The sequence below is a fragment of the Chrysochloris asiatica genome, unplaced genomic scaffold (genome assembly GCF_000296735.1).
Source record: "Chrysochloris asiatica unplaced genomic scaffold, ChrAsi1.0 scaffold00040, whole genome shotgun sequence".
In the NCBI taxonomy this organism is placed as follows: Eukaryota; Metazoa; Chordata; class Mammalia; order Afrosoricida; family Chrysochloridae; genus Chrysochloris; species Chrysochloris asiatica.
The window spans coordinates 20,179,521-20,191,793 of NW_006408558.1; the positions used below are offsets into that span (position 1 = coordinate 20,179,521).

General features: G+C 46.7%; 1 protein-coding gene across 1 annotated transcript in view; it reads right to left on the reverse strand.

The window, feature by feature from the left end:
* The window catches only part of CAPN1 (calpain 1, (mu/I) large subunit), a 37,252-nt gene that overhangs the window by 1,554 nt on the left and 23,425 nt on the right, over positions 1–12,273 (reverse strand). Inside the window, exons 10-18 of the mRNA XM_006860939.1 lie at positions 6,521–6,699; positions 4,689–4,700; positions 3,490–3,701; positions 3,361–3,400; positions 2,611–2,676; positions 2,473–2,530; positions 1,723–1,787; positions 1,256–1,324; positions 962–1,040 (exon numbers count right to left, since the gene is read on the reverse strand). Coding sequence (XP_006861001.1) covers positions 962–1,040; positions 1,256–1,324; positions 1,723–1,787; positions 2,473–2,530; positions 2,611–2,676; positions 3,361–3,400; positions 3,490–3,701; positions 4,689–4,700; positions 6,521–6,699 — 780 coding nt within the window. The remainder of the gene's footprint in view (positions 1–961; positions 1,041–1,255; positions 1,325–1,722; positions 1,788–2,472; positions 2,531–2,610; positions 2,677–3,360; positions 3,401–3,489; positions 3,702–4,688; positions 4,701–6,520; positions 6,700–12,273) is intronic.

Below are 12,273 nucleotides of genomic sequence, written 5' to 3' on the forward strand. Positions count from 1 at the left end.
AACACTCATGGATGCAGCAGTCAAGAAATCAAACAACGTATTGCATTAGGCAAATCTGCTGCACAAGACCTTTTTAAAGTGTTGAAGAGCAAAGATGTCAGCTTGAGGACTAAGGTGTGCCTGACCCAAGCCATGGTATTTTCAATAACCTCATATGTATGGAAAGCTGGACAGTGAATAAGGAAGACCATAGAAGAATTGATGCCTTTGAGTTATGGTGTTGGAGGAGAATATTGAAAGTGCCATAGGCTGCCCATAGAACCAACAGATCTGTGTTGGAAGAAGTGCAGCCAGAGTGCTCTTTGGAGGCCAAGATGGCCAAACTTTGTCTCTCATACTTCAGACATATTGTCAGGAGGGACCAGTCACTGGAGAAGGATATCATGTTTGGTAAGATGGGAAGTCAGAGAAAAAGAGGAAGACCCCCGATGAGATGGATGGCCAAGTGGCAGCATCAATGGTCTCAAGCATGGCAGCAATGGTGAGGTTGGCCTAGGACTAGGCAGTGTTTCGTTCTGCTGTGCATGAGGTCGCTATGAGTCTGTACCGACTTGATGGCACCTAACAACAACAACAACTCTTACTTGGAGTCCCGGTATGTTCTGCTATAGGATAAGCACCGGATCATAAGATTGGCAGTTCAAACTCACCAGCCACTCCTTGGAAACCAGACACTTAACAACAACAACTCTCATTTGGCTGCAGAGAGGATGAAAGGAAAGGCTTCTAGGAAGGCACTTGGCACAACTGTAGTGCTTGGTCAGATGGGAAAAAGGTCAAAGAGGATGGCTGTCAGCACACCACCATTGTCACCATCACTGTCACCATTACCTCCACCACCATCACCCCCAGGGACAAGGTGAGTGGGCTGGGGCATTGCCCTGGGCAGCTGTCAGGGAAGTGACCTGGGCCACAGAGCAGTGACCCTCGGTCCACAGTGACACCATCCTTTGGGCCTCACCTGCAGACTCAATGGCCATCCGCATCTCATAGGCACTCATGCTGCCGGACTTGTCCAGGTCAAACTTTCGGAAGATGGTCTGGGGAGGGGGGCAGAAAGTGAGGACCATTTACAGTATCAGTCCTTGCCCACGGTCTCTTGCCCTTCCTGCTGCCCCTAGGTTGTTAAGGGTGTGGGTTGAAGGGCAAGGAGACCCCAAAAGTGAGCCAGCCCACTTAGGGGCTGCAGCCTGGCCTGCCCAGCTGAGACTGAAGCTGCAGAGGGGGAGGGCATCAGTCAGTCAGGACCACCTACCAGATAATTCCGGATGCGGTTCCAGAGGATGTTAAACTCCACCAGGCCCAGTTTCCCGTTGCCATCACGCTGGGACCATTAAGAAGGCAACTCTACAGCTGAGGCCGGGGGCTGACAGGCAGGGAGGTGGCAGGGGGAGGTGAGCCAACACAGAGAAGGGGAGACTGGAGAAGGGAGGGAGAAACTACAAGAGCCCCATGTGATCAAACTGCAGCCAGGCTGCCTCAGTCTGGGGGGGGGGGAGGGGCAGTGGGTTGGGCTGGGGAGGATGAAGAAGGGCATCAGCCTTAGGGCCACTAAGAGCTTCAGTTTACCTTCTCCCAATCAGATGCCCAAAAAGGCGTTTGACCACCCACACTCCACAGCTTTGCCCCTTCCCTGCTGGTCACAGGATAGCTCACCCAGCACTTTTCCTATGCCAACATTGCCCCACCCAAAACCCCACTCAGCGCCGGCTGCAAGGATACGTCCATGAGGTTCACCATGCTACGGCATGACTCCAGGCTGAAGCCCTTGGTGCGCAGGTCTTTGTCTGTCAGGAAAACCAGCTTCAACAACTCAACCCATGACCTTCCTTTGCCTGCCCCATGTTGCCCCACCTCCACCCCGGGCTGCACAGGGGTCTGGGAGGCATGAGTCCTGCCTCGGGACCATAAGATCCAGCAGAGTCTGTGTGTAGTCTTGTTTTTATCCTTAGAAAATACAGTGCAGAATATTTCAGCAATCAAATCAGGGCTCCCAACAACCATCGGGAGTAGACCAAAGGAAAATGGAATGACGTTAAATAGAAAAGAAGGGAGTGTGGTAGAAACGTAAAGCAAAGGCAGACAGTGGTGGGTGGCGTACGTTGCCGGTTTCAGGGTGAGGAGAGTTTCTGGAGCACAGGACAGAGGAAAGAAGACGGTCGGGGAGGCGGCTGCCTCAGGGCGGATGAAGCCAGTCTTCTGGGTGGAAGGGAGCCTTTTTATTTGCACAAAGGTGCTTTCAGCTAAGGTCTGCCTGAATCTGAAAGGCTGCACTGCCCACAGCCAGGTCTACTTCCCATCACCAAGAAGCACAAGCTCAGACTGTAAGAACAGGGTTCAAACCAGACAGCAGGAGGAGGGGAGGAAATGAGTGTGAGCAGGAATGCCCCCTACACAGGTCAAGGGGGTGGGGCTCAGCTCAGCTGAAGCCAGGAGGAAATAGGGGTGGGCAGCAGTGGCTTGGGGACTCACGTTTGCTAATGATCCTGTTGAGGATGGTCCGCAGCTCCTTAACGCTGATCTCCAAGTCCTGGGAAAGAGAGAGATGGCACCTGCCCCAAGAAGGGCTGATCCTCGGGAACCTGGCCACCCCACTATGCTTCCACTTACCTCCCCAGCCAGCTGCCTGAAGAGCGCCTTGAAGTTCTCATCAATCTCCTCTTCTGAGAGCACTTGCTGTTTGAAGAAGGGTGGAGAGCAGGTAAGAGGCATCCCAGAGGCAGCTGGAGGCGGGGTTGGGCCCACTCACTAGCTACATGCCTCTTCCCCTTTAATCTAGAAAATTCTGATCCAGTCCTTGCACTGCCCTGGTCTCTCCAACCCAAGCCTTCTGGGGTCTAAATGATGGGGGTACAGTAGAGCTCAGAGATAGAGGGTGAGAGTTAGGGCCTTTGCTGTGCCAACTTGGGCAGGTTTTTGACCTCTCTGAACTTCCGTTTCCCTTTGATAAAAGGGAGATGGCTGATACAGGCAAAGTGCTCAGAATGGATCCAGCAAACTATGAACACTTAGGAAACCATACACCAGATGACCACAAAGTCCTTTGCAAACTATCATGTGCCCAGCAGTTACCACTGAGTCCATTCCAACTCATAGTGACCCTGTATGTCAAGACAGAACTGTGCTCCTCAGGGTTTGTCCATGGCTGATTATCTGGAAGTAGATTGCCAAGCATTTCTTCTGAGGGGCCTCTGGGTGGACTCAAACTTCCAACCCTTTGGCTAGCAGCCGAACAGGCTGCCCTTTACATTACTGATAACATTACTTTTATTCCTGCCAGAGGGGCCCAGGGAACAGTGCGTGAAGTTCCCATCACATCTCCTGGTGGCAGAGGGGAGGGAGAAAGGAAGGGCCACGCACCTCATCAGGGAGATTGGCCTGGACCTGGTCATCCAGTTCCCTGTGGAGAAGGAAAAGGAAGGGCCAGTCAGAGGGGCCTAAGGCCAGAGCTTGAGGGAGGAGGCTGGGCTGCAGGGACTGTGGACTCACTCTGTCCCTGCTTTGTTCTCCGAGAAGAAGCGCAGCACAAAGTCACCCTCCTTGTTGGGCTCGAACGTGGAGGGCACCACCACATACTCCCCGGGCGGCAGGCGGAAGCGGGTGCTGACCTCCCGCAGGTTGATAAACTGCTCGGAGCGGGCTCGTGATGCATTAGCCAGGAAGAAGTCCCGCTTCAGGTGCACGGCAGGCTGGCCGACCAGCTGGCAGGGGAAAGTGGGAGTGAGTGCCATAGTTGCTCAGTCTACCCAAACTGGGGCCGAGGGACTGGAGACTTGGGTCATGGCTCAGTCGCCTGCAGGTTGCATGACACTGACAAGTGATTTTGCCTCAGTTGCCTCATCTGTAAGATGAGGTAAGAAGGGCAGCCCAATCTACAGCTCAGGGGGGAAGTAAGGGGTGTCTTGAATGCTAAGCTAAAAAGACATCATGCATAGCACTGTTTAAATAGCATTATCATAATTCCACAGTTGCTGTTTTTAAGTGCTGTTAAGTCAGTTCTGACTCACAACAATGCTGCATATGGTTTCTGAAGAGCAATTGGTGGGTTTGAACCACCGACTGCAGTTCAAACCGACCTCGCAGTCCAGAATTTATCCCACAGCGCCACGCCAGGATTCCATGGTCTGTAGCCCATTTTAAATCCTACTTGGAGCTTTCAGCATGTCAAAAAGGACATCGTGTTTGGTAAAGTAGAGGGTCAGTGGAAACGAGAGAGACCCTCAATGAGATGGATCGGCAAAACAGTTGCAACCATGGGTTTAAACACACCAACAATCCTGAAGAGAAGATGGTGTAGGACCAGACAACTACATCTGGTCACCTTGTGTGGGAGCCAACTTGATGGAAATTCACAACAGCAACAACTGCCTCACTCACTGCTGTGAGGCGGTCTGCTATCCCATTTTACAGACAGGAACACCAAGGCTCAAGATTTAAGCTTGAGATTAAGCAATATCTACTGGTCCAACATCCTCTCCCAACCGTTACCCCAGCCACTGAAGTCAGGTGGGGAAGCATTCTGTGAGCAGTGAAACACAGCTGTTGTCTTCATTCCTACACACTCACCACAGGGCGGCCTTACGTGTGGATTTGCTACCTTCTTGCTCCCCTGGACCGGGAGTTTGGCCTCATCAGGCCATCTGCACTCATGGGCAAGTAAATTCAGGTGAGTCAGTTATCACACCTACCTCCCGAGGGACCTGCAAGAGAGATGGAGAAATAACATGAGTAGCCAGCTAAGGTACAGCTACTGGTCATTCCCTGTGCAGAAGAAAGAAGAGTGATAAAAACTGAAAAACACTTGGAATCAATTAGTTCAACAGACTAATGGAACATGTGATCATTTGTCTCCATGACAATGAGACCAGAAGAACTAGATGGTGCCCGGCTAATATTGCCAACTGTTCTGAAAGAGATCACTTTAGAAGGTCCTGAACAGAGTGGGAAAAACTGAAACAACACTCAAAATTATGAAAGAAAGAAAGAAAAAAAAAAGACCAGGTTTATTGTTCAGAAAGAGATTGGAGGAACCTGAGACTAAGGCCCTTGGTCATCTTTCAGGTCTGGGATTGAACTCTTGTGGCTCAATTTCCAGATAAGCAGTAGACTGGCATGTAGTGGAGACAACGCCACCAGTGAGGTATGCACACCATGGAATGGTCAACCATTCAACATCAAAAGGGAAGCATTTACCTCAGGACAAAGTTCAGAAGGGCTGGAAAAGGAGGCAGAATGGAAACAAGAATTACAGGGAGGGAGGAAGTGGGATAACTGATGTAACATGGTTTACAATCTTTAACATGAAACGAAGAATGTAATTTGCTGAATGTAAAACTGATGATCTACTCTTTGATGAACTCACAATAAAAAATTCCAAAATAAAAAAAGAGCAATGGAGAAATAAGATGTGTGTTCATCCCTGGAGTCCCTGGGTAGAATAAATGGTTAAGGTGTTTGACTTTGAACCAAAAGGTTGAAGGTTCAAATCCACCCAGTGGGGCATCAGAAGAAAAGCCTAGCACATTGAGTCAGAAAAATCAGCCAGTGACAAGTCTATGGAGCACAGTTCTACCATGACACACATGAAGTTGCCTGAGTCCACTTAACAGCAACTGGTTTTATTTGGTTTTGTTTTTGTTTTTGTTGGTCCCTGGGAAAGATGCGCAGACTGAGAAGCTAAGTAAGCGTCCTGCGCTCTGAAAGGAGAGAGACTGGAGATGAGAGGGTACCAGGAACTCTGGGTTGGTGTCGGTGTGGACGCAAACCCATCCTCAGGCCAGAGGGGTACCCAGGACCCCAGGAGAGAGGGTCCAGGCAGGTTTGAGCATTCACTTCATTTCTGGCATGTCCTGAGCCTGACCCCTGAATCAAAATCCCCAGGGCAGTCCCCAAAGGGGCTAACAGCAATGTCTTAAATCCCTAGATCAATAGAAATCTTCATCAGTCTGCTGTCAATTGAGCATGGGCCGAGGCTGTCATCTCTGTTACCCTGGCCAGGAAGCTCCAGAAGTTTCTGCACCTGTCTTGAACACACGATGCGAAGCAGAGTGGGCTCAGGGACGAAGATAGAGTCCAAGCTCTCCAGGGGTAGGACGCCCGCCCACTCATCCACAGCCACAGCCAATCTGCTTACACGCTTCCAAGACAAGGAGCTCATTACTTCTCCAGGGCAGCCCACCTGCCCAGTACTTTCTGAAACGGAGCCAAAGCCTGGCCCCAGAGGCTGTTCCCTCTCCCAATGGGCAGCCTTCCAGCCTCTGAGGATGGAGTGAATTTGCCCTTTACCTGCCTCATGAGATGAATTTTACTCCCCAGCCCACTCAGGCCTGGCAAAGGGTTTTAGTGTGTGCCTATCTGAGGTTCCATCCAGGGCTACCTGCCCTGCAGGTGAGACATATCCAGTTCATTAGGATGGGCAGCGCCCGCAGCAGTGTCCTTTGGCGCCCCCTGGTGGAAACTCGGCTGCAGTTGGGCGGGAGACTGGCTTTCTGGGCGGGGCTCTGTGGTTTCAGGGGCTCACCTCGTACACTGCGAAGCCAATCGTCTCCATGTCGCGGCCAAAGCGGCGCTCGCGGCGACGGTGCTTCTGCATGAGGGCGAGCACAAAGCTGCAGCCTGATTCTCGGCCCCCGTAGTCGTCATCGTTGTCGTCCACCTTATCCAACCGGACTTTGAACTGCGGGTTCACCCAGAAGGTGGCTGCGGAAAGTTGGGATCAGGAATGAGCCAGAGAGGTCCAAAGCCTTCACCTCCACCATTCAGCAAATATTACGGCGTGCCCCCTGTATGCCAGGGAGGCAGCGGGTTCAGACTCAACCCTGCCAGGAGGGGTGGACTTCCAACAAGTCAATTAACTTAATGAACTGAATACCTACAAAGACCCCTGAGGTCACTATTCAACCAACCAAACACCACCCATGAGGAACACACTCTACAGAACAACACAGACCCAAAGGGCAGCATCTGCCCCAAATCCAAGGTCAGAAAGCAGGAAGGGGCAGGCAAGGACAAATGGAAATGGGGACCCCAGGGAGGAAGTGGGAAGAATGCTGTCACATTGAAGGGATTGTAACTAATGCCACAAACGCTGTGTAAATTGTTGAATGGAAAACTAACGTGCTCTGTAAACTTTCACCCAAACCAAAGTTAAACACATTCTAAAAATGGGCAGGGAAAGTTGAGAACTCAGGAGACAGTGAGCTGAGCTCAGGAAGAGGACACAAAAGTCAGCCCAGCAGGGGTAGGAGGAGCATATCGCAGGGCGGGGACAATGAGAGTACAATGAGGCCCACAGAGCAGTGAGTAAGGAGCTCAAGGAGGGCGAGGGGTCAGCAGCATCCTGGGTGGGGTTTATGTGGATAAAATCCAAGAACAAAAGGAAACTGACAGGGGATGTGCCTGGAGTCACACTTTAGGATGGAGAAGTGCCCCATGGGGTAGACAGCCAGGTCTTTGCTTCCATGGAGTGGCTGGTAGGTTCAAACTCCCGACCTTTTAGTTAAGAGGTTTACCCATTGAGCCACCTGGAGAAAGCAGGGCTTGAGAGGACGCTACTACCATGGGGGTAATGGTAAGAGATCAGGGGGCCCTTCCACTTCTGGGCTATTTGGGTCAACCTTCTTGACCTAAATAAACAAATGCTGGATACCATACACAAAACATGTTGTTAACTGCACTACTAAGCCACAGAAACTTCCCTCAACAAATGGAAACCCCTGGGGACCCTGAGACTGGGCATAGGTGGCCAGCCCAAGGTGGAGAATCCAACAGATTCTGGCAATAAAACTGGGACCCCCATGGGGAACACTGCAGTGTACATGTGAAAGAGAAATTAACTCTACTGGGGAAAAGAGAACAACTCACTCTTCTGGCGAATTTATAACCACACGGGTTTGCAGTTTTAATTCATTTTCTCTGTGAGGTTGAGAAAACCTGAAGCAGAGAATTTACTTTGAAAAGAGTCCTGGGTTTGTAGCATCCCCAGGTGATTGTCAGAAACACAAGCAAATTCTCTCTGAAGAGACTTAACTTCATTCCAGGACTCAAAGAACTCCCACAAATGTTTGAATGGATAAACGAACTGTGGTGTTATTCCGTCAAAAGAACCCCTAGTGGAGCAGTGGCTAAGGGCTTGCCTAAAGCTTGGCAGTTTGAACCCATCAGCCGCTCTGTGGGAGAAAGATGTGGCAGTATACGTCCACAAAGATTGTTGTCATTAGGTGCCATTGAATTAGTTCCAACCCATAGTAACCTTATGCCCAACAAAACACAACACTGCTGGTTCTGCACCATCCTCACAATAATTCTGTTTGAGCCCATTGTTGTAAACACTGTGTCTATCTATCCCATTGAGGGTCTTCCTCTCTTTTGCTGACTCTACTTTACCAAGCGTGATGTCCTCTCCAGGGGCTGGTCCCTCCCAAGAACATGCCGAAGTCCATGTGACAAAAAAGTCTTCCCATTCTTATTTCTAAGGAGAATTCTGGCTCTACTTATTCAAGACTGATTCATTACTTCTTCTGGCAATCCATGGTATAGTCCTTATGTCTTATCAACACCACAATTCAAATGTATTTCCACTCTCCCTTAGTCACTGTCCAGCTTTTACATGTATATGAGGTAACTGAAGATACCATGGTTTCAGTCATTTATACCTTACTCCTCAAAGTGTCATCTTGGTTCTTTAACACTTTTAAGATTACAGCCTTGGGAAAAAGAAAAAAAAAAGATTACAGCCTTGGAAACTCTGGAGTTCCACTCTTTCCTACGGGGGTCACTGTGAGTAGCTATTGTAAATTGACTCCAGGGTAATGGATTCATTATCATCAAAACACAAGGTACCCACTGAGTAGTATCCAATCTGTCTAGGCGGGGCTGATGAAAGGAAATGCGGATAGGTCTCTTGTGATACAATAGTGAATAATTGTTATCAGGACTGATTGTGAGGGTTGGAAATGTAAAGGTAGACATTTTATAGCAAGGAGGGGCGTGATTAACTTTTCAGTCTAGGAGCAGAGGTCCCTAGGACCATCAAGGAAGAAGAGCAGAAAGCGGGACCCTACCCAGAGAAGCAGTGATGCCTGAAATGGAGGCAGAGATGATGACGTGGAGAGATGGAGCAGCTGGGGACTTTAGATCCAGAGAGGGAGAGGGGCTGTGTGCTGACAACGAGGGGGGTGGGGGGCGGCAGACTTGTAGGATATATCCTTTGGTTGGTTGATGACGCATGGAGGGGACTGTAACCACAGCAATGGAACGATATACGATAGGATGAATGTAAAACTAATGTTCTCCCATGTAAACTATCACATAATTCACAATAAAACATTTTTTAAAAAACCACATAGGGTATCCACACCCACTGCCAAAGTCACTGAGTTGAGTCAGACTCCTAATAACCCTGTATAGTTTCTTAGGCTCTGAATCTTTATAGGAGCAAAAAGCCTCATCTTTCTCCCTCACAGAGGCTGGTGGGTTTTGAGCTGCCAGCCTTGCAGTTAGCAGTCTAGTGTTTATCCCACGGTACCACCAGGGCGCCTATGGTACTGATGCATACTACAGAACCATGCTAAAAGAAAGAAGCCAGAAACAAAATATCGTATACTGTATCAGTCCGTTTTCATGAAATATCTAGAATAGGCAGATCTGAACAAAGATAAAACAAGATTTTTTCAGCAGAGGGAGGACCTGAGAGTGAGTGCTAATGGATATAAGGTTTTATTTGGGAGGGGGGCAATGAAAATGTTCTGGAACTAGACAGAGGTGGTGGTCCTGCAGTGCTGTGAAGGTACTGGAACCACTGATTTACATTTGTTCACTTTGAAACAGTTAACTTTATGTTATGTGAATTTCATCTCTAACTAAAACAAAATCAAACAACTTCCCACAGGTGATTTTTCAGGCTAAATGAGCCAAAGATCTTTAAATTTACAAAGAAACAAGGCACAATAACTGAAAACCAGCATCCATAACATACAAAAAATGATCAACTAAAACTTCAAATATTGGAATTATCAGACTGTGTTAACTATGTTAAATAAAACGAGAAGCTTGGAAATACAAAAAAGGGATTAACAGATCTGAAAAGGATCCATTAAGCCTTCTAGAAATAAAAATAAATAAGAGAATTTAAATTAAGCATTTGTTTAAAAGATTCATCAGCAGATCGGACACAGCAAAAATAAAAAATTCTGAATTTACAGTATGAATTTGAGGAAAGTAAGAGATGGAATACCTAACATAGACGATTGAGGGAGACAGTCCAGCCCTAATGGGAATTCCAGAAGGAAATAATAAAATGGGTGGGAAGGAAGCAATATTTTAAAAGATAATAGGTAAGAATTTTCCATAATTATTGAAAGACCCTAATCCTCAGACTCAGGAAGCTCAACAAATCCTGAGCGGGCTAAATAAAAAGAAATTGACATACCTCAATGCATCATGGTGAAACTACAGAGACAGCGGGGAAAAAAAAAGTTTCAAAAGCTGCCAGAGAGTAAAGAAATAAAAACAACTATAGCAGACAGACAGACAGACAGACAGACAGACTGCTGATTTACAATAACAACAACAGAAACAAAAACACAAAGTAACAACGTCTTCAGTGGGCTAGTAATAGCACCAACCCAAAATTGTATATTTAGAAAAACTGTCAAGAATGAATATGAAATAAAGGCAATTTACATCAACACTAAGAAGGTTTATCACCAAAAGACCCTTGCTAAAAGAAATACAAACGGACATACTTCAGGGAGATGGAAACTGTTTCAGATGAAGAGCTGGAATTGGTGAGCCAAAATACTATTATTAAATCCAAATAAACACAGACTGTATGGAATACTAATACTAATAATGCAAAATTTGTGGCTAAAAAATGCAATTTTGAATTTAAATAGTAGCTAATAAGAGCATATAAAACAAAATCAAAGTAGTCCAAGTCAAAGTATTCTAAGTTCTTTGCATCGCTCAAGACAAGGGTAAAGATATTGATAGACTAACTTTAAAATTTTTTAGCCAAGATCTTAAATACACCAGTGAAAGAACAGAAAAAGAATACTGTCTTCGAACTCGTTGATGGTAAATGCCATCGAGTCAGTTCTGACTCATAGTGACCCTGTATAGGGTTTCCGAGGAGCAGCTAGTGGGCTAGAACCACTGACCTGGGGATGAACAGTCCAGTGCTTAGCCTACAGCACCACATCAGGACTCCAAACTAGTAGAGGGAAACAAAGAAACAGGGAGAAAAGAACCCATTGAATTCAAAAGAAGGCATATGAAGAGAGACAAGCAGAAAGTACAAAGTAAGTTGGCTGAAAGAAACACAAATACATCAGTATTCACTATGAGTACAAAAGGACAAGACTCTCCAATTAAAACACCAAATTATTCAGACTGAATTTTTTAATTCCCAGCTATATACTGACTACAAAGACAACTAAAACATCAGGCTTCAGAAACAATGGCTGTCAAAGATTAGAAGAAGATAAACCCAAAGCAAACAGGAATGGCTCCATTCACACGGGTGGAAATAAAAGATATGAAAGTAAAAAGCATTGTTAGAGATGAAGAAGGTCCCTGAATTTAAAACAAAGTTGAGTTGACTAAAAAGATACAAAATTTCTAAATTTGAGATACTGAATATAGCTCAGCATTCAGAAAGAAAAAGAAGCCGTAGGAATAAAGGAATCAAATAAGAAACTGGCAAAGTCATCTTGATGACATGAGATGGTTATCATCTCTCTCCCACTAGCTGATAAACTGAGCAGGCAAAATAGCTAAAAGTTGTGATATAAAGCGATTATAGAACATGCCCCCAACACTTAGAGGGCTGTGTAATGGTCAACAGAACAGACTGTAGGGGCACACTGTCTGGGTTCAAATACCGAAGTCACCACTTAATCTCTCTTATCTGCAAAACCGGGATAACAAGAGTATCAACCTTGCAGGGTTATTGTGAGCTAAGCCAATTGTTTAGAATATTTCAGAGTGCCAAACAGATCATACACACCATATGTGTTAATCAGCCTTTTCAAGAACACAGAGTTCATGAAAACTCCCCACATGCTTGGCCACAGAACCAGTTTCTGTTCTTTCAAAGCTATGATCTCATAGAGATGACATTTTCTGACTGCATTAAACAATGAACAATGAAATGTAGTTAGAAATCAGTAATAATAACAAAAGAAGCTAGTAAAAAACCATAAGGTTAGAAATGTAAAAACATATTCCCCTAAACAACTAACTCAGTGTTGTCGAGTTGATTATAACTTATAG